General features: G+C 46.0%; 5 protein-coding genes across 6 annotated transcripts; 2 read left to right on the top strand and 3 right to left on the bottom strand.

The window, feature by feature from the left end:
• Positions 1–81: 81 nt before the first annotated feature.
• On the top strand, positions 82–6,431 carry LOC123320090 (anoctamin-4-like). 2 transcript variants are annotated; one of them, XM_044907259.1, is made up of 22 exons: positions 82–274; positions 1,317–1,561; positions 2,014–2,184; positions 2,517–2,651; positions 2,712–2,888; positions 2,941–3,086; positions 3,143–3,245; positions 3,302–3,409; positions 3,460–3,665; positions 3,717–3,883; positions 3,938–4,155; positions 4,206–4,370; positions 4,425–4,568; positions 4,626–4,795; positions 4,858–4,997; positions 5,123–5,328; positions 5,392–5,497; positions 5,552–5,632; positions 5,696–5,793; positions 5,851–5,910; positions 5,965–6,115; positions 6,172–6,431. In XM_044907259.1, the coding sequence occupies exons 1-22, from the start codon at positions 214–216 to the stop codon at positions 6,297–6,299; spliced, it is 3,186 nt and encodes a 1,061-aa protein (XP_044763194.1). In that variant the 5' UTR covers positions 82–213; the 3' UTR covers positions 6,300–6,431. The 2 variants fall into 2 exon arrangements, with proteins under 2 accessions (XP_044763194.1, XP_044763195.1); XM_044907260.1 differs by having other exon boundaries at positions 2,017–2,184.
• LOC123320091 (purine nucleoside phosphorylase 1-like) lies at positions 6,383–7,892 on the bottom strand. The gene is made up of 3 exons (XM_044907262.1): positions 7,671–7,892; positions 7,188–7,616; positions 6,383–6,768 (listed from the first exon to the last, which is right to left on the bottom strand). The coding sequence occupies exons 1-3, from the start codon at positions 7,753–7,755 to the stop codon at positions 6,437–6,439; spliced, it is 846 nt and encodes a 281-aa protein (XP_044763197.1). The 5' UTR covers positions 7,756–7,892; the 3' UTR covers positions 6,383–6,436.
• LOC123321166 (adenylate cyclase type 10-like) lies at positions 7,809–14,841 on the bottom strand. Its single transcript, XM_044908671.1, has 25 exons — positions 14,817–14,841; positions 14,521–14,763; positions 14,213–14,463; positions 13,919–14,167; positions 13,807–13,861; positions 13,539–13,640; positions 13,277–13,478; positions 13,021–13,217; positions 12,737–12,971; positions 12,428–12,686; positions 12,137–12,376; positions 11,803–12,080; positions 11,492–11,644; positions 10,753–11,132; positions 10,347–10,705; positions 10,049–10,289; positions 9,833–9,994; positions 9,663–9,775; positions 9,464–9,608; positions 9,229–9,416; positions 8,916–9,172; positions 8,662–8,864; positions 8,195–8,609; positions 8,007–8,145; positions 7,809–7,955 (listed from the first exon to the last, which is right to left on the bottom strand). The coding sequence occupies exons 1-25, from the start codon at positions 14,839–14,841 to the stop codon at positions 7,809–7,811; spliced, it is 5,238 nt and encodes a 1,745-aa protein (XP_044764606.1).
• A 126-nt stretch (positions 14,842–14,967) lies between these two features.
• Positions 14,968–15,721, bottom strand: LOC123320092. Its single transcript, XM_044907263.1, has 4 exons — positions 15,559–15,721; positions 15,381–15,500; positions 15,154–15,328; positions 14,968–15,099 (listed from the first exon to the last, which is right to left on the bottom strand). Exons 1-4 carry the CDS (start codon positions 15,588–15,590, stop codon positions 15,055–15,057), a joined length of 372 nt encoding a protein of 123 aa, XP_044763198.1. The 5' UTR covers positions 15,591–15,721; the 3' UTR covers positions 14,968–15,054.
• Positions 15,722–17,664: 1,943 nt separating this feature from the next.
• LOC123320523 (exopolyphosphatase PRUNE1) lies at positions 17,665–19,062 on the top strand. The gene is made up of 4 exons (XM_044907870.1): positions 17,665–17,780; positions 17,834–18,075; positions 18,128–18,399; positions 18,461–19,062. Exons 1-4 carry the CDS (start codon positions 17,736–17,738, stop codon positions 19,018–19,020), a joined length of 1,119 nt encoding a protein of 372 aa, XP_044763805.1. The 5' UTR covers positions 17,665–17,735; the 3' UTR covers positions 19,021–19,062.
• Positions 19,063–19,443: the final 381 nt, after the last annotated feature.

A 19,443-nucleotide genomic window follows, 5' to 3' on the forward strand; every position in this document is an offset into this window, starting at 1 on the left:
ATTACCTTCAGTGTTGTCATCCCGTTTCCATAGTTTTCCAATTTATTTATTATTAAACGGCGCATCACATTACCGTACGCAACGGTGCGATCAAAGTGTGCCAGATAACGGTCGGTATCCGCCGAGAAATAATATCACACGAATTTTTTTTTTCGGACCGTCCGTTTTTCGGCATGTTAGTTGACTCGATTTTCACGCTTTCCACGCGAAGATATGGAAAATCATGACGTGGACTATCTGTTTATAGAGTCGGAGAGGGAGAACGGTTCGGCGGGTGAGTTTTGGTCTAGTTTTTCGAGAAAAATGCAGGAAACACTATTTTTCTACAAAAAAAATTACAATTGGAAGGTGAAGTTTCATACCGTTATTTTTTTCGGTTAACGAGGTAAAAGTTTTTAAACTACAGAAAGTCTTACTTTATTTTTAGCTTGTCCTCCTGATATTTTTCAAAAGATGATTATTGTTGAACTTTTTATATTCTTTAACAGTCTGTGATATACCCAACTAGGGCAAATAGCCACGTGAAAAGTTTTGCTGTTTCAAAAGGTTTCTCATGAGAAATTGTTAAAGAAATAAAAAAAATTTTTTTGTTCATTTACCAGTGAATTTTGAAATAATCGAAAAAGGAATAATCAATTATTCAATAGAACGCTGATATTAAGGACAAAGACATTTGGGTTCTACTCTAAATGTTATTTGATCTACTTGGGGAATATACGATATCATCATTTAATTTTAAACGATCTACATAATACCAAGTTACATATTTACTCATAAGTTAGAAAATTGATGTTTATTCTCCAAGTCTTCCAAAGTAAGCTCTTCCCTCGATAGATTTCAGGGAAGTATACAACCCCCGTACTCTTTCACTATGTAAACTATTCAAAAACCCCCAGACCCGAACCGCATATCTAGGTCGTTTATTAATAAATGAACTGGGTACACCCCCACACGTTAAAGGTAACTGGGATAGTGGTGGGCATTCATTTTTCGATCAAATATTGAACTTGTATTCGGTTTCAATGCCCCATTCATGTCCTCATGAAAGGGTCACATGTCTGGCTTTAATATTAACGCCGGTGCATTATTAATTTAGGCTTAATAGGCCTTTTCTGCGCCCCTAAAACCAATTGAATATTTCAGCTGGGGTATTTCGGTTTTTCCACTAGAATTAGGGATTTAGGGAGGCGTGATTTGAATATTTAAAAATCTAGTAGGTATGTCTTCAATACAGCGTCACGAATAGTCTAAAATTAGACGTATTTCGTGACCAACGGCATCTTCTCCTGGAGTCGAATAATCCCCTGGAGTTTCAGATTGCTCGAGGAGGCCGAGCGAGGAGAGCACAGCCAGCCTGAACATCCCGCAGGAGAGGCAAGACACCCCCCACATCACCACCATCGAAAACGCCCCCATTCCAAGGACCAAGTCGAATTCCCTCGCCAACATTAAATTCTCCAGGGTGGAGCACGACCGCTACCTCAATGGCATCGAGGAGAGCCCCAGGGAGACCAACAATCACTCCGTCAACTTCCGGAGGTCCTCTTCCCAACCAGATCAGGTTGAAAAAAATTTCGCCCGAGACAAAATTATCTTTCATTTTAATATCGTAACTAAGGCCAAAAATAATTCTATATTTTCTATGTGCCTTTTCGGAAATTATTTCTATGCACATTCTGTCAATTCCCTTCTATGCACTTTTTCGGAAATTATTTCTATGCACATTCTGTCAATTTTATGTATTTATTTCCAAATCTATGTTCCCCTTCCTGAATTTTTTTTATGCCCTTAATTCAGAATGATTTCTATGCCTTTTCCCCCATAGAGTTTTTGAAAATCAAATCTTGACTACAGAATCGATTGAAAATCTTGTCAAGCGTCATTTTCCCCTTCGGAAATTACCCCGATCAAAATAACCACCAAAATCGACCTGGTAGAATGCGCGGAACCCCTGGTAAACTCCCCGGGGATCGTCGAGAACCCTCAATATAAACGATTTTCCCCTTATTTCAGCAGAAACCGACCAATTTCCCGACGGCCAAAGACGCCTTCGGGCCCCAACTTAACGCCGAGTCCTACTCCACCATCCCGGGCACGCCGCTGCCCTCGCTGGTCCAGGAGCCCGATTTCCCGACCGAGGAAGTGTCCCAGACGCCCGTCAAGACCCTTCCGGAAAAAGAGGAGGTAGGTGGTTAAAGTTTTCACAGTTTTCCGACCGTCCCCATATAGGAAACGGACCGAATCGATAATACGCGTTTGTGTGGACAAGGAAGTTTTCCGGTCAGACGGGAAATGTATGTCATTATCAATTACATCGCCGCGCTTTTTAAGGGTAATTTAGGGAAATGGATAGCGGAAGGGGACGACGCATTAGGGAATTATCTCGCATTAAATCTCCATTACTCGGAATTGACGCCTGAAGGACAAAAAGGTATTTGGCACATCCGGACTCAATCCAAGTGGAAAACCGTGAAAAACTCAATCCACAACTGTAAATTCAGCGGTATCTCTTGTAGGATCTGGACCCGGAGAGTCTGTTCTTCAGGGACGGCAAGAGGAAGATCGACATGATCCTGGTGTACGAAGAAGAGGAACTGGGCGTCATGACCGAGGCGGAAGCCAGACGGAGGGATTACAGGAGGGTTTTCCAGGTATTTCCCATCGCCCTTAAGACCCCCCTTCACGCCTAACTCTCTCGCCTCGTCCCGCAGGAGAACCTCGTCAGGGAAGGTCTGGAACTGGAGCTCGAGCACAAGGACAGCTCCTTCGACGGCAAGACGTGGTTCCTGAAGATCCACCTGCCGTGGAAGACCAAGACGCGCTACGCCGAGGTCATGGGGCTGAAGCTGCCCATCAAGAGGTTCATCACCATATCAGTGAAGGCTTGGGTGAGTCCGCGCTTCGACCTTAACGACCCATAGACTGACCGCCGGTTTTCAGGACGACGAGAAGAAGGAGAAGGAAAAGTCGACCTTTTGGACCAGGCTGCAGAGGTCGTGGGAGGATTTCTTCCGGTACGACACGGATCTGATCGAGGAGGATCCGTCGTTTCACGCTGCAACTCAGGGGGCTGACAGGGAAGAGCAGTAAGTACCCGGGAAATTATCGAGGTTTCACGCTGATCTTTTTTGTTGGGCTTTAGGTTCATCGTTAAGGATAGGGTGACAGAATTCGCCAGTTCCCAGAGGAGCATGATAGTGATGCAGATATTGCTGAGGGTTAGGTACGACGACGCTGCCGATAAGGTGAAGGTTCATCCGATCCACCCACCAGAGTTTCTTTCAATCTTTTCTCTCTTCAGGTAGGAATCAGGAGGCTGCTGAACGACAACACGTACCTGGCCTGTTTCCCCTTGCACGAAGGTAAATTCGACAGGGAAGACAGCAACGGGAGGCTTCTGGATCGAAGGGTAAGTCCGGATCTAGACCCTACTAGCGATACCAACCCCCAGACTTACAGTTGCTGTACCTGGAATGGGCGCGTCCGGCCAAATGGATGAAGAAGCAGCCGTTGGGACTGATCAGGAAGTACTTCGGCGACAAGATCGGGCTGTACTTCTGCTGGCTGGGTTTCTACACCAAGATGCTGTACGCCCCAGCCATCGTGGGCTTCATCTGTTTCATGTACGGCCTGCTGACCATCGACAGCCCGGACAACATACCCACGTGAGTTACCAGATAGTCTCCGACCGACCCCCTAAGACTTTGTGCTTTCAGGAAGGAGATCTGCGACAGGAATGGCCCCGGGAACATCACCCTCTGTCCCTTGTGCGACAGGGCCTGCAAGTACCAGAAGCTGTTGGACAGCTGCAAGTTCGCCAGGTTGACTTATCTGTTCGATAATCCCGCCACAGTGTTCTTCGCAATTTTCATGAGTTTGTGGGGTGGGTATGGAGGTGTTGATAAGGGGGGTTTTATCGTTGTTCTCTTGGTTTCAGCCACGGTTTTCCTGGAGATGTGGAGGAGGAAACAGAAGATGATACAGTGGGAGTGGGACCTGCAGGGCAACGACCTGGACGAGGAGCCGAGGCCGGAGTTCGAGACCAGCGTCAAGACCTTCCGTACCAATCCCGTGACCAGGGAGAAAGAGCCTTACCTATCGGCGAAATCCAAGTCTTTGAGGTACTTCATAACCGGATCCGCCATAGCTTTGATGGTAAGTGAGGGAAACGTGAGGATTTGACGGTAAAGGGGTGTTTTCGACAGTTGATGGTGGTGCTTTGCGCGGTCCTGGGCACCATAATCTACAGGTTATCCATCGTATCCGTGATCTACGGCGGCGGAGGATACTTCTTCAAGAAGCACGCCAAAATAGTGACGTCCGTCTCGGCCGCCATCATCAATCTCATAATCATCATGTGTCTGACCAAGGTAACCCCCAGTCGTTCCTCGATCGAAGCCCCAACTTGACGTATCTGATTCCAGTTCTACCACAGGCTCGCCATCTACCTGACCAACCTGGAGAACCCGAGGACGCACACCGAATACGAGGACTCGTACACCTTCAAGATATTCATGTTCGAGTTCCTCAACTTTTACTCCTCGCTCATCTACATAGCTTTTTTCAAGGTTGATCTAACCCGTCAGTCGGGGGAGATCGACCGGTCTAATCGCTTGGGTTTGCAGGGTAGGTTCTTCGACTACCCGGGCGACATCGTGGTGCGGAAATCCGAGTTCCTGAGGGTCAAGGGGGACGTGTGCGACCCGGCCGGCTGCCTGAGCGAGCTCTGCATCCAGCTGGCGATCATCATGATCGGCAAGCAGATCTTCAACAATTTCGTGGAGCTTTTCAATCCGTGAGCGAGACGCGTCGCGCATCTTTCCCTCCTCGATTAACGGAGCCTTTTTTCTCGCGCAGGTTCATGAACAACTGGTGGAGGGGCAGGAGTCACCGGTCGGCCACCAAGGATCTCACCAGGAAGCACACCAGGTGGGAGGAGGATTACCACCTGCAGGATCCGGGGAGGTTGGCCCTATTCGACGAGTATCTGGAGATGAGTAAGTCGTAGATCTGTCAATGTCAGTTTGACATCTGACAGTTGACATATGTCAACTGTCAATATTGACGTATGTCAACTGTCATTATTGACGTATGTCAACTGTTAATCGTTGATATTTCTCAGTCCTTCAGTACGGATTCGTGACGTTGTTCGTGGCGGCGTTTCCCCTGGCGCCGCTCTGCGCCCTCTTGAACAACATAGCGGAGATACGTCTGGACGCCTACAAGATGGTGACGCAGGCCAGGCGGCCTCTGGCGGAAAGGGCGGAAGACATAGGCGCCTGGGAGGGTATACTCAGGGCCATAACGTACGCCGCCGTCGTCTCCAACGTGAGTTTTACGTAGTTGGGTGGTTCGTAGACGAACGTATCGATTTTTTTTCTCGTCTTTCAGGCGTTCGTGATAGCCTACACGAGCGACTTCATCCCCCGGATGGTGTACAAGTACAAGTATTCCAAATCGTTCGATCTCAACGGGTACATCGACGCCTCCCTTTCAGGTAAGGAGGGTTTTAAGGGAAAATCGCGAGGATTTTAAACGTTTCGTTTCGCAGAATTCAACACGTCCGATTATACCGAGGGTATGGGTGGGGACAACGAGGGTAAACCGCCACCGGAGAAGTGTCAGTATAGGGGTGAGCGTTTGCGCGTCTAGTACGCGTTGTACGTTTGAACTACGCACTCTTTTGACGTTGCAGGATACAGGAACGGACCGGAGGAACCCAACCCTTACGATTTGAGCCCTCAGTATTGGCACGTCTTCGCCGCTAGGTTAGCCTTCGTGGTCATCTTCGAGGTACGAAGGTTTCGGTGTTGACGACTCACATTTACCAATTTTTAAAACCGTTTTCAGCACATCGTCTTCGCGCTGGTGGGCGTCATGCAATACGTCATCCCCGACGTACCGTCGGAGGTGAGAGAGGCTCTATAAGAAACTTGAACGTTGAAACTAATCGGTAATTTTCAGCTGAGGACGCAGATACAGCGCGAGGCCCTCCTGGCCAAAGAGGCCAAATACGAGCACGGTCTAAAGAGGCAGGAGACGGAGTACGACGAGATCCTGCACACCATCAGGGAGAACAACAATTCGTCGAGGAACGGCGCGAAGGAGACCAGGGGTGAGCGAGAACCCGACGTCGTTTTAGGTTAGGTCGATTGACGTTACTCCTTTCAGTGTCGGGCTTGAGGGGCTCCTGGGCCAGGAGGCTTAGCAGGATATCAGACGGCTTGGACGCCCACGTCGAGGTGACCAGCAGGACCAAGAAGAGCTCCGTGTCTTCGACCGTCTGGGAGGTTACCTGAACTACCCGCGTGTTCCCGAATTTTTATATCTTTCTGTACATATCGTCGTGTCGTCTAACCTCTCAAGAACCAAAACATTGAAATGTCGTTTGTATTGATCGTCGTTTAATAAAACTTGGGTTGTCCGTTTTACATGGTTATTTTTTTATTTGGTCGTCCTTCCCGGCCATAAGATCGATGAACCTGATCAGCAGCTTCTTGACGAGGGACCTCTTGGGCGCGAGGGCCCTGTGGATGTCCTCGGGGACGGGGTCGGGGTGCTCGCTGTAGTCCAGGATGCCGCTGTCGGTCAACACCGACATGGCGCAGACTTCCATACCCAGTTTGACGGCGGTCGCGACCTCCGGTACCAGGGAGGTGCCGACGGCGTCGACGCCCAGCGTCTTCCAGTTCATTATTTGAGAGTGATTCATCGGAATCGCCTCTTCTATCATACCGTAGACGCCAGTTTTCACGTACTTGTCCATGCCTTAAAAAAACAGAATAATCGTCAGCAAGTAGCATAGAAGAACCACGTTTTCGGTAGATCCTTAAAAAAATCTGTAATAAAACATAAAATTTCATAAATACCGAGGCCAAAAACACTACATATCCCTATCGATGATTCGAATCGGCACTACCCACCCCTATCTGTGATCGATGCTAACCTAACTATGGTTTCGAGAAACGTCAGACGGGAATTTATTCTGTGATCGTGGATTTGTTTACATTTCCGTTGGTTAAACGTCAGAAATTCCAATTTTCTTTCGTTCTTTCCGTCCATTTACGAACAGAATCAAGTACCGAGAGTGGTACCTAGGCATATTACAACTTATCGCCGATAATATTCAAGCCAAACACAGTAATTAATCGCTTAAAATCCCGAGAATAATCAAGAACCCAACCGACCTTCTTCGACCGCCACTTTCCCGGCCATCTTCGCGAAGTCCCTCTCGTACAGCTTGGCGTTCTCCTCGATCTCCCGCTCGCCGCCGCCCAGGATCCTGCCGGCGTCCGTCCCGAGGGCCGCGAGGTCCACGTGACTGCGCACGAGCATCAGGTCGCCCAGCTCGAACCTGTCGCCGACGGAACCGGCCGCGTTCACCGCCAACATCCGTCTGCAGCCCAGGCAGCGGGCCACCCTGACCGGAAAGCAGATCTCGTCCCTCGTGTAGCCCTCGTGACGGTGGTACCTGCCCTGCAGCACCAGCACGTGCACCCCAGAAGATCTGCCGTACAGGAGGCGGGGCGGGGCCAGTCCCTCCCCCTTCGACGGGAACCTCGGTATCTGATCGCAGGAGAAGCGTACCGGGGATTCCAGCACGACCGGGAAGTCACCTGGAAGAGAGACAGGGTTTAAAAAAATCGAAGACGTGCAGGATTCTCACTCACCCAAGGCGTTGGTGTAGACGATGAACAGGGACGGACGTTCGGGGAGTCTGCGGGCCAGAAAGGACACGGCTTCGTCGAAATCCATGTTCGCGTCACTGGAATTTTGATATCTGTCGTTTAGCCGTCACTCTGACGTCGTCATATGCGGAACAGGGGCTTGGGGTAGGTGAAGCAATAGATCTTGAGGTTGTCGAACTGGATCTCGTGGTAGGATATGTAAGTGTCGGCCTGGCAGTGGTTCCTCCAGAAATCCCGGGTCGCTGTCGACAGTTCGTTGTTCCAGGCCTGAAATATAAGGTCAACCATCGAACCATCGATATCTCTTACTTTCCCAACCTTTTCAGAATGCTCCAACAGGAGGAGAACCATGTTGTTCTCGTGGATCGCGCACAACTTCCTGGATTTCCTCAGGAACTTCTTCGTATCGTCCACGTTCTCCAGGATGTACGAATAGTACGCCTTCAAAAGGTACAACCTGAAAAGCTAAGCCCAATGAAAGGGTCAAAAGCTTAACGATAACTAACTTGGCCTTGATGCAGAGTCGAGATCGCGCCTCCTGACGCAACTTCTTCAGCAACCTCTCCACCTCCCTCCTCTCGTCGGCCATCCCGGTGATGCTCCTCCTGTTGATCCTGTACACCAGGCTCAAGAGGGTCCCCTCCAGCAGGTAGAGGAAGGTGATGGCGTGGTTATTACTGTCGATCTTTCGTCGTCCATACTTCCTCAGTTCCTTCTCCAACATGGACGCGTTCTCCCACTGGTGGTTCCTGAGGTACCACACCCACATGGTGACTATCAGCCTCATCTTGGCCTCCAGGTACTTGTCGCCGACCTTGCAACCTTCGCTGTGGTAAAACAGCTCGACCGTGCTGAACGGACAGAGGATGTAACCGGTCTCCAGGTGGAAGGACACGGCCAGGGCGAGGTACCAAGTCCTACCTGCGCGACCGAGCGAAACGTTATAAATTGAGGTTAAACCCACCCGTCTTACCTGAATTGTTGTCCAGTTCGTCGGCGAAAAACTCCAATTCCCGCAGTATTATGGTGGCGTCGTTCAGGATCATCTTGTCGAAGAGTATGGCGGAGATCATGGTGAACAGCCGGATGGTGATGGACGTCTCGTTGCACTTGGTGGCTATGCTCACGGCTATGTAGCCCACGTGAAGGGCCGCCTCGAACTCCGCCCTCGACATCCTACAAAGAACGTTCCTGAATGGCGGGCCTAAGGCTCTATCACTCGATTACCTCGCCTCGAAAATGGTGGTGTACAGGAGGGATATAGCCCTGAGTTCGGGGGCTTCGACAAAGTTCCTCTTCTTGTGACAGTACCTGAGGGCGTGGACCTCGAGACTCATCCACAACAACCTGTTATTGAAGTGTTGAGCCACCAACATCATGTTGGAGAAAGCCTCGCATATCCTGATAAGGTTCGTCTCGGTCTGAAGGCTGTTCTTCAGGCTCATCACCGCAGCCAGTTCGGCGAACCTCCACTGACCTTTGGCCTTGTAAAATACAAAAAACGTGAACGCTCCAAGAGCAATTCGAAGGTTTAACCCACCATGTATATCCTGCAGAGGTGCGTTAAAGTCTCCGCGATACTGTTGGATATGTACAGCTGGCTGATGTCGTTCTCGTCGTTCAAGAAGGTACCTGGGACGAAATACAGACGTAGTTTCTGCTTCCACTTCTGCTGCAAGAGCTTCAGGTTGAACCTCAGGGTCCCCTCCGTATCCGGAAACGATAGTCCTGGAAGACGCGATCAAAAACGGGAACTTTATATGGAACGGGTTTACCGAAAGATTTCATGGCCTTGATGAAGATCTTCTGCGCCTCGTCGACCTGGTCCAGTTCCAAGAGGACGTCGCCTTTCAGACAGTAAAATTTAGCGATGAGCATCTTGATCTTCCATTGGGGATCTTGAAGGATGTGGCTCTCGTTCTGGAAAGGGACAAGAGGTGTTTGGAACGTCTCGGAGGAATACGCAACTCTTACTTCCAACATATCCAGGGCTTCTTTGATGGTGCCCAAGGCGGATGCGAAGTTCTTGTTGGCCATGGAGATCCTCACGTAATGTATGCACGTCACGATCATTTGGTGCCATTGTTCTGGAAAGAAAACGACTCGGGAGTAGCTGAGGTTCCGATGGTCTAAGCGAAACTCACCAGAACCCCTGTAATGGTGCTTCAATCTCTTATACATGTGGTTCAGGATGAGATGGCAGTCGCAAGAGAGGAAATCAGACTTCGAGAACGTCCGCACCAAGGAGGCCCTCTTCCTCAGCTTCAGCAAGGTCAAGGGGTTCACGTAATTCAACGTCTTACCGTCTAAAATCGATCAACTATGTTCTGGAGATCACGTGTTGTGTGGTAGCTACTCACGTTTATCCTCGTAGGTCAGATCGATGAACCTGTCCTCGCTGTTCGAGCTCATCGTGAAGCTCTTCGTGTTCCTGAAATTGAGGGAGAGGGTGGGTCTGCTCCCCTTCTCCAACGATCTGGAGATGGTCATCCGGCCAGGGGAGTGAGTCGAGTAGTCGTACAGCTCGTTGAAGTCCATGTGCTCGAGCTGGACCGATTTCTTCTTCCTGTCGTCCTCGATCTGCACCCTGCCCAGCGCGCTCTGAAAAGACGACGTCCCAGATCACCGTTGAACACGCATAGAAACAGAAAGTCTCACGCTGTCCATCTTGCATCCGAACTGGACCGGAAAGTAGCCGCATCCGCACGACACGCACCGCCTGGTCTCCTTCTGTATGAACTTGGCCGCCCTGGAATGGAGCTCCTTCCTGTCCTCCTCCGGTATCAGGTCGTAGGTGGTGCTGGCGAAATGGCCAGATTTGAAGCGCATGAAGCCGCACGACGCGTACTTCGGCATGAACAGGCAGCTGTCGTGCATGTCCAGGCCGACGCAGTGACAGTCGACGAACCTCTGCTCGTTCGGATCGGATTTGTCCCTGATCAGGATGTAGTCGCCGCCGGTGCTGAAATCCCCCCTGGCGCAGCAGATGACGCCCTTCTCGAACAGGTTCTGGACGACTGGAAGGGGAAAACGTGACCTAGAGCGAATCCAGCCCATGGCTTACCTTCGGCCGCGTCCCTCTCGTGGTCCGGCATCCAGATGAAGAAGAGCAGCCGTCTGGTGAAGGGATCGCCGAGCACCGAGGCGCACCTCAGCATCAGCTGCTCTTGGTACGTGAGCCGATCGTACAGCTGGAGGAAGTCGAGGTCGTCGGTCACGTTGGGATCGACGTCAGCCTTCGGATCGAAGCCTGCAGCGAGGAGGCACACCGGCACCGTCGTCTCCCTGCAGAAGATCTCCTGCATGCCGCTCCTGACGTCCACGTCCCTGAACACGTCCCGACAGCTGTCTATGTACACCTCCCACGGATCGATCACTTCGGAGGGGTAGGTGGTGCGTTCCTCCAGCAGCGACTTGTAGTAACGGACAGAGTCCGGCGATAACCTGCGAAATTTGCGGGTAAGACAAGGTTCTTCGACTTCAAGACGAGTAAGGAGGTGTTGAGCTTCATTGATTTGGCTCGATGGAGAGGAATTTTTTGGTTTAGGACAGTCGAGAAGTGAGGAAGACAATGAATTAGCTATAAAAGTTACTGTGGCTCTCTTGTAGAAAGGAAAACACTACCTAAGAAAGAGGATAAAAGGGAGGTACACTGGAAGAGACTTCCAAGTTGGGAATACTCCAGAAAAGTCCTTTGGGATGAGAAATTACGAACGTAGATCCTATATGTGAGTGCTTGAGGCCAAGAAATTGAAGAAGATAAGACCAGTCGTCTGCAAAAATCAGGGTGCTATTTCACTCACCTTTTGAGCATGTATAGAGGTGGGGTTACCAAAGACTTTTCCCGTATGGTCTTGAAATCGGCCCTGGAAATTGTAATCTTCCTCGTCTGTTGCAGTATCAATAAGAAATTCTCAATCCATCCTGGATTACCCCTGCTGTTCGACTGAATAACCCTGAAAAATGATCTTACAACTTATAGGCCAAGATTTCATGTTAAATTCATGGCATTTATCGCACAAATTATACTCAAGAAGAAGCCTGAGTTTCTCAGGAAGCTCTTCGTGGGCTTTCCCCCCAACATTCTTTATTTTCATCGACGAATCCCACTTACTTCTCGAGGTCGGCCGGCACGGCGTATACCTTCAGCATCTGACAGATCAAGCCGGCTATGTACACCTGAGGTATCCTCCGCAGGAAGATCTTCTCCACGTGGTGACTCTCCAGGGACTCCAGCACGACCTCCAGATTCCCCAGATCCTTCCTCGTCCTATCCATGGTGGCCACCACGAAGAAACGCTTTGTCTCCAGCATCGGCAGGAGCAGGTTCCAGGACTCCTCGTCCATTAAATCCGCGTTGTCCATCAGGAGGAGGGTGGGCCTTTCGAAGCACTGAAAAAACGGTCGGTGCAGAAAGATCCCCGTGGACCAATCGCGAAGGGACCGACCTTGTTACATAGTATCTTTATGCTCTCCTCCCTCAGCTGGCTCATCTGCTTCTTGAAGGGCTTCTTCTTCGTGGGCGCCTCGAAATTGACGTCGAACACGTCGTTGAGGACGTAGAGCGTGTTCTCCGTCGCGTCAGCGTCCATCTTCTCCCTGATCTTCCTCCTGCGGAAATACTCCGCGGTGTAATTCCCGAAACCCAGGGTCATCCTCAACATCTGCCTGACGCCGTGGTAGCCGCTCTGAAACAGTCATAAAATACCCAAATCTCGCGAAAAACGACGAGTTATCACCATGGTATCGTTCTCGTAGAATTTAATCATCTGCACGTCTCCCTCCGGCACCCTACTGGGCAGTTCCTGCAGCAGCCTGCTCTTGCCCTGTCTGTACACGCCGTCGAAGATCAGGCAGTTCTTGAAGGAGCATCTGGCCAAGTTGCAACAAGGTTTGATCCCGAAATTCCTGAGGTACACCTCGAAGAACTTCAGGAAGGTCTGGATCTCGTCGTCCCTACCCAACAAGGGAAGCACGTGGAGGTCTATGTTGGAAATCCTGGAAAGAATCTAACAGTCTCCTTTCTAAGGTTCAAGACACCAACTTACGACACTTCCTTATCTTCTTTATACTCGTAGATGGGACCTATGTCCGTCTTTCTCTTGCCTCGAGGCAACAACGTGAAGTTTTCGGACTGCAGATTGCTGTAGATGAAGGTCGATCTGTCGCAGGTCACCCGGCCGGGGTAGGCAGACGCCATCTGTCGCGACTTGTACAAGCACCTGCCGTACACCACGTAATCCTTGCGAAGGACGTGGCCCAACACTGCGCAGTAACATTTACCTGGAAGGAGATCGTAGAGACTGTCCCTTCACTACAAAGGCCAGCTCACCGGTGGAGCAACCTATGGACACCGCCTGAGCCTCGTCGAAGAGGTCCAGATCGTGGTGACACCTCACGGCGCACAGTAAAGCGTCCTGGGATTCATCAACAGTCGTGAATCCCCTCATGCCGAACATCACGACGAAAGACACGGTCCCCCGACACGCCGAGCATTTCTCCACCAATCCCTTGAACTCCTTGGCCTTGCTGCAAACAGAATCACCAATTTCGCACCAAGGGGAAAAGAAAAAACCCCTAACGCTCACTTGCACACGATCTTGTAGTACTGGTTGACGACCTCCAACCGGATCTTATCCATCTTGACGTTGAGATGCATCACGACCACCTGCCTCATCTCCTCGAGGCTGGCGAGTGGTTCGTCGTTGTTCAGGACGCCCAGCACCGGTTGGATCAGGAACTTGGCGAGGTCGTCGCGACGGTTCACCAGGTTGGTTACGATCGGCCTTACTGCGATGAAAAAAAAAAGCGTCGGGGGTAGGTATACGCGTCGTATCGACCTTTACTCACGGGAAAAGTCCTCGGTACGCAGGAGGAGGGTGAATTCGGAGTCCTGGACCAGACTCTCTTCGGACAGGTTCGGTTTGTCGGCGTTTTCGTAGATGCTGTCCCCTGAAAACAGCATCCACCTCATTTAAAGGAAGGAATGAACTGAGATAGGTCGCAGTCAGTAGTATAGCAACGAGAGTTCTGTCGCAATGAATCCCAAAGGATTTACAAACCCCAGACTTCATTAAAACAGAAAAACAACAGGATAGAATACGAAAAAAGGACTAACTGTTCATCAGGACTTCTTTCCCAGCGTAAGTCCACTGCAATCCCACTCCCAATATCTGAAAATCGAAGATCGATCAAATTATTCGGGAAACACAGGTTTAAATTCCTCCAACCTTGTGATAATCCGAACCTGGCAGTTGCACCGAGGAAAACTCAGAGGCGTTGACCTGTTTCCAAGCAGAAAGAGCTACAATTATATCCCCGGAAGAGGTTTTCTGTTCGGCAACCTCCAGTTCGTCCAACGGTTGACCGAAGTAAACATAAGAAAAATTCTCAACAGGGTTACTCAACACCGAAAACGTAAGAGACCCTGCGGTTAAGGTCAGTTTCACTGCAAAATCAAGAGGATAAATATCATTCAACTATCATCTTCTTGTGTTACCTTCCAAAACCATCGTTTCCTCCACCGTAAATTTGCTGAATTTTTTTTGTAAGACGAGAGCACAGTTGATGGCCGAATGGACCTGATACTTCAACGACGCGATACTGCTGGATTTCCAAAGGGCCAGGAACGAATCTGGAGTCACTGCCAAGATGTCCCCCTCAAACGCCATGATCTCTTGCAGGATGGATCCGACGAATCGGTCTAAAGTTTTGGTCATCTGATGGGCGCAACTCTTTCCTTTCTTCTCGTAAAAATCCAAGAGTTCCATCGAGCCTACCAAGGTAAAGGAAAGATTGGTGGTACATACATCGAATTTTAGTTGGCGAGTACCTGATATCTTTCCCGAGAGTAGACAACCGTGGAGTTGTTGAGGGGTGTAGTTTTGGAGGTTTAGTATGACCTGGTTGGAGAGCATGGACGCCATCGTTTGGGTGATCGACTCCTTTTGATACTTAACCAGACTTGCATGGCTGGGAGGTTTTATACTTGGTAGAACTATGTCCGAGTTGATCCTTCTCATGCACTCGTGTCTCTGTTTCATCGCCCATATTATGTCCTCCTCAAGGCTAATGACTAAATGGGAGAGTATTAATTCATCTAGATATTGATCGTTATTTTGTGCTTACCTCTACAACTTGCTTGACTATCCATAGTAAACATTTTCGAAGATATAAAAAAATTCAAAATTCTCCTTACAAAAATTTCGAAATAACAAATTGAAATTGTCAAAATTGACAATAGTATCTTGGCAAAATGGGTATAATTGGAAAATTAAAATTATCATTATCAAAACAGTTATATTTTATCTCTTGTATAAATTAAATATAAAATTTTACATCAACAATTAATCACGTTATTATGACCCTATGATTGTCTCTTATATATTTCCTCAATTTTTTGTGCTCTAGCCTGCAAACAAGCTGACTAAAATACAGTTTTATCAATAGTGTAGTATCACATTACCTTCAGTTTCAAACTCCATTCATGTAATTGTTTCATATCCTTTTTTAATACCGATAACTTTCTGTCATAAATTTTTATTTTATCAAACATTTGCATCTTGAGTTCCAGATCGTGAATTTTTGCTATTTTCATGTTTTGGTCATGCATGTGATCAGTCAACACCTTTTGCTTATCCCTTAAAACGACCTCGTCAATTGATAATAACACTCAACATATCGGATACCCACTGTAACTCTTGCATTTGGTCTTTGGCTTTGATTAAACTAGGGAGATACAAATCCAAGACTCCCTTCGCCAAAACTCCCGCCTCTTTGTAAGTTTTTTGATTGTCTGCATTCTCTGGAAAACTAATATTGTTTGCTTGTGAATTCTACGTTAGTTTCAATTTGTATTATATTTACATACCTAGCACTGCTATTTATTTGAATTTCTGACATGGTCTGAGTGGAAATATATGCTGTTTTGCTTGTTTCGAGGAATTTTGTAGAAAATTAGAAACTTTTTTATTAAAATCCAAAAGTTTTGACGTGAATCCGTGTTTGTTTACTACTTTTGAACTATTTCATCGAATATATAATAACTACTAGCCATAGATCGCAGGAAAGTGATCACAAACGCCAATCGAAAAGTTAAGATTTCTGTGGCTTAAGTTAATCATTAAGAGTTCTATGAAAAGCCTATGCGCCTGCGCATTCACTTCATTTCCATACGAGATTCGAATGACGCGTTTGACGGAGTTTCGAATGATGAGCATCAATTTTTCTCAAATTAGTATAAAGTTAGAACTGTCTTCGCAAATCAACACAATTAAATTGAAAATAAAGGCTTCAAATAAGGATTATTTCGAGGAAATCCATATTCAGAACGAAAATGGTCGAACTGATTACTGGTACTGAAAGTGGGTTCGGAAGTTCTTCCAGAAACTTGAACAAAATTGAGGGGAACGAGGAGGATGACTTGAGCAAAGTTAACAGTTGGAGATGAAAAGAATGCTGAACGTTTCCAGAGGTGAGCTTCATCTTGAATCCCTAATGTTCTTCCCTAAATTTCGTTATAAATTTTTTCGATATCTATGACAATGCGGAAATCATATTTTCCAGAAGAGATATCGTGAATCTTTTGAAAATTATTCATTTATTTCCCAATAGAACAAATACCTATATTTTTTTTCTTGGTAAAATAGATGTTTTGAATATTTCAGATATATAAAGATGCCTTTGACGAAGAACGCTAACGCGCCTGCGCATCCGGCTTATTTCGATACGAGGTTCGAAAACAGTTGCTATAAAATATTTGGCGTTGGTCAGACATTTGTAATTTGTGAAATTGAGCAGTGATATCCAACAATTAAGATGAATATTCAACTGAAGGTGAGTTGAAAATAGTATATTTTCGTCTTAAACATAATTATTTTTCCAAAATTACATATTGGTTATTCAAGTCTTTTGATCTATCATCATATCAGTTCATTTCATCCAGATAGAACCTACGTCTTTGAATTCAATCCACATTTTATATGGGGTTTCGCAGACTATTACATTATATCAATAAGAGGAATCTTTACTAATACCATTTGATTTTTCAGTAAATTCGGTTGCAGTGAAGTGAGTGAAAGAAATTGTGTGTACTACCGGGATGAAGAGATAGAAGAAAAGGAATGATCTAAGGGTCTTAGGGCAACAGTCTTCTTCCCTTTCATAGGGGTGGGCTGCTAAGGGATCTCCCTGAGATCATTCCCAACTTTAGCCAACGATGGACCAAAAAGAACGAATCGGCGCTTATGTAAGTCTTATACATATTATCTTTCGCATGAAATCATTTGCAATGAAGATATGTATTTCCGCATTGAAATGAAATTTCAGTAATCTACGTTAAAAGAAATTCATTTATTTTGTCAGTAATTAATAAGTTCCTACGTTGTTCAATATTTTCGATATAATTTCATCAATATTATTTTTTATCATTAGTTCTGTGGTGGTGATCATTTTTTTACCCACCACAGAAAACTAATATTAATTACTCGATTTACCATCATTCTATGGTGCTCATAGATTAGTTCAAGATCGCGTTCCCGGTTTCAACCATACTTAATCTGTGATAGCACCATAGACAAAGAGTAAAGAGAGCATAGAGTGAGGGGTAAATCTCTGATAGAACCATAGACAGAGAGTAATGACTCGATCTGTAGTTCCGAACGCAACTCTTTGTTGGAATCACAGATTGTCATAACTTTTTGTCTATGGTGGAATCACAGATTAAGTCATGACTTTTTGTCTATGGTGGAATCACAGATCAACTCCTTACTCTTTGTCTATGGTGCTGTCACAGATCAACTCCTTACTCTTTGTCTATGGTGCTGTCACAGATCAACTCCTTACTCTTTGTCTATGGTGCTGTCACAGATCAACTCCTTACTCTTTATCTATGGTGCTATCACAGATCAACTCCTTACTCTTTGTCTATGGTGAGATCGAAGATTGACTCTCTCTATTCTATGTTATCTGTGTAAAAATAATATTCTGTGAGTGAGCAAGATTACAGATTACTGTAATCTGTGGATACGATTCTGATTTAAAAAAAATATGAATTCCCTAAAAACATTTTTGGAAGATGCTTTCAACTCACTCGTGAGTATAACTAGAAAATACTTTCGAATAATTACTATTTCGACTTTCAATAGAAACGATGGAGAGATTTCCAGAAAATACACATTGTATTGGGAAACGAATCTTGCGATCTGGATTCAACAATATGTTCACTGGCTTACGGATTTTACCTATCGAAGAAATATAATGTGAGCAGTAGTTCAGAAAATGTAGTTTTCCCAGTTGTGAATGTCCCATCTGAAGAATTTCCCATCAGAACCGAACATTGTTCATTACTGAAGGAAATCGGTATCGACCTCGACAAACTAATATATAGGTTACTATGAATCAACTCAGCTATGTGCTCCATATAATCTAGAGTGTTATAGATCTGATATTAAAATAAATGAAATCCTTGCGGAAAAGAAAGGATGCGTTAAGACATACTTGGTCGATCATCATGTTTTAAATGAGAATGACTCTTTGCTCAAAGATACCGTATGTAGAGTTTATGACCATCGTCCCATAGATGAAAGTTGGAAGTGGTCCTCAAACACTGAATTGAGGATAGAACTTGTTGGTTCTTGTGCTACCCTCATCGTGAATGAAATGTTGAAAGAGGAAGGTATTTTGTTCAAAGAATTGGCATATTTGCTATATTGTAAGTACCATCTGAAGAATTGAGGAAAATGGGAGAAATCTACTTAACTCTGTTGTCTCAGGTACAATTGTCTTCGATACCTTGGCTGTTCTTCCGGAAAACAAGAAGGCTACTCCTTTAGATATCGAAATGGCGAAAAAACTCGAGGATACCTTTGGTTTCACCGAACCCAGACTTACCTTATTTAAAAAAATTGTTGATCTTCACAGTGACGTTTCCAAACTTACACCAGATCAACTTCTCATAAGAGACCTGAAATTCGTGGGCAATATCCCCATACCGGGGCTACCGATGTTGGTAGAAACTTTCTCAAAGTTGCCAGATGTTGATAGAAGTTTGACAAAACTGGGCAACAATAAAGCAGCCGATTTCATTATTTTAATTGGAATCGAGGCAAAACCCGATGTCAAGAGAGATGTCGGAATATTCTTCATCAAAGATGATGCGAAAATAAAGGATCTTCTCTTAAACGAATTCAAACGGCACGAGGATTTCAAATTCGTAGAATCCTCTAGTAAAGTGCCAAATTTGATAATATTGAGGCAAAATAATATCGAGAAATCGAGGAAACAGATCATGCCCATTGTAAGATCAATCGTGGAGAACAAATTGGAGGAATGATCGTTCTGATCAAAAATAAAAAAACTCGGTTTTTTTCTTACTGATATTTTTATTTTTTCACAATTCCTGAGAATTTTAAAATATTTCAATGGAAACCAACAATTACATAATCCATTTTTTTTTAATACACCATGAAATGAGTATTTTTCTAATACCAAGTACTTGTTGGAACATGTTCAAATCATGAGTAACATGTAATTAATTGTGAACGTGAGATTCTTGATAATGGAGATTGAGTACTTGCTGGATAATTAATTAGGCTGTTTCCGTAATCTCAAATAATTAATTTTTTTTATTGCAACATTCCCCTGGATGTATGGAATTAAAATGTTTCTTAAACATCAAAATATAAATAAATAGAATAAATAAGTATACCTAAAACTACTGTATAAATCAGATCCAAAAATCAGACCTAAAAATTAT

Source organism: Coccinella septempunctata, chromosome 9, assembly GCF_907165205.1.
Source record: "Coccinella septempunctata chromosome 9, icCocSept1.1, whole genome shotgun sequence".
Taxonomy (NCBI): domain Eukaryota; kingdom Metazoa; phylum Arthropoda; class Insecta; order Coleoptera; family Coccinellidae; genus Coccinella; species Coccinella septempunctata.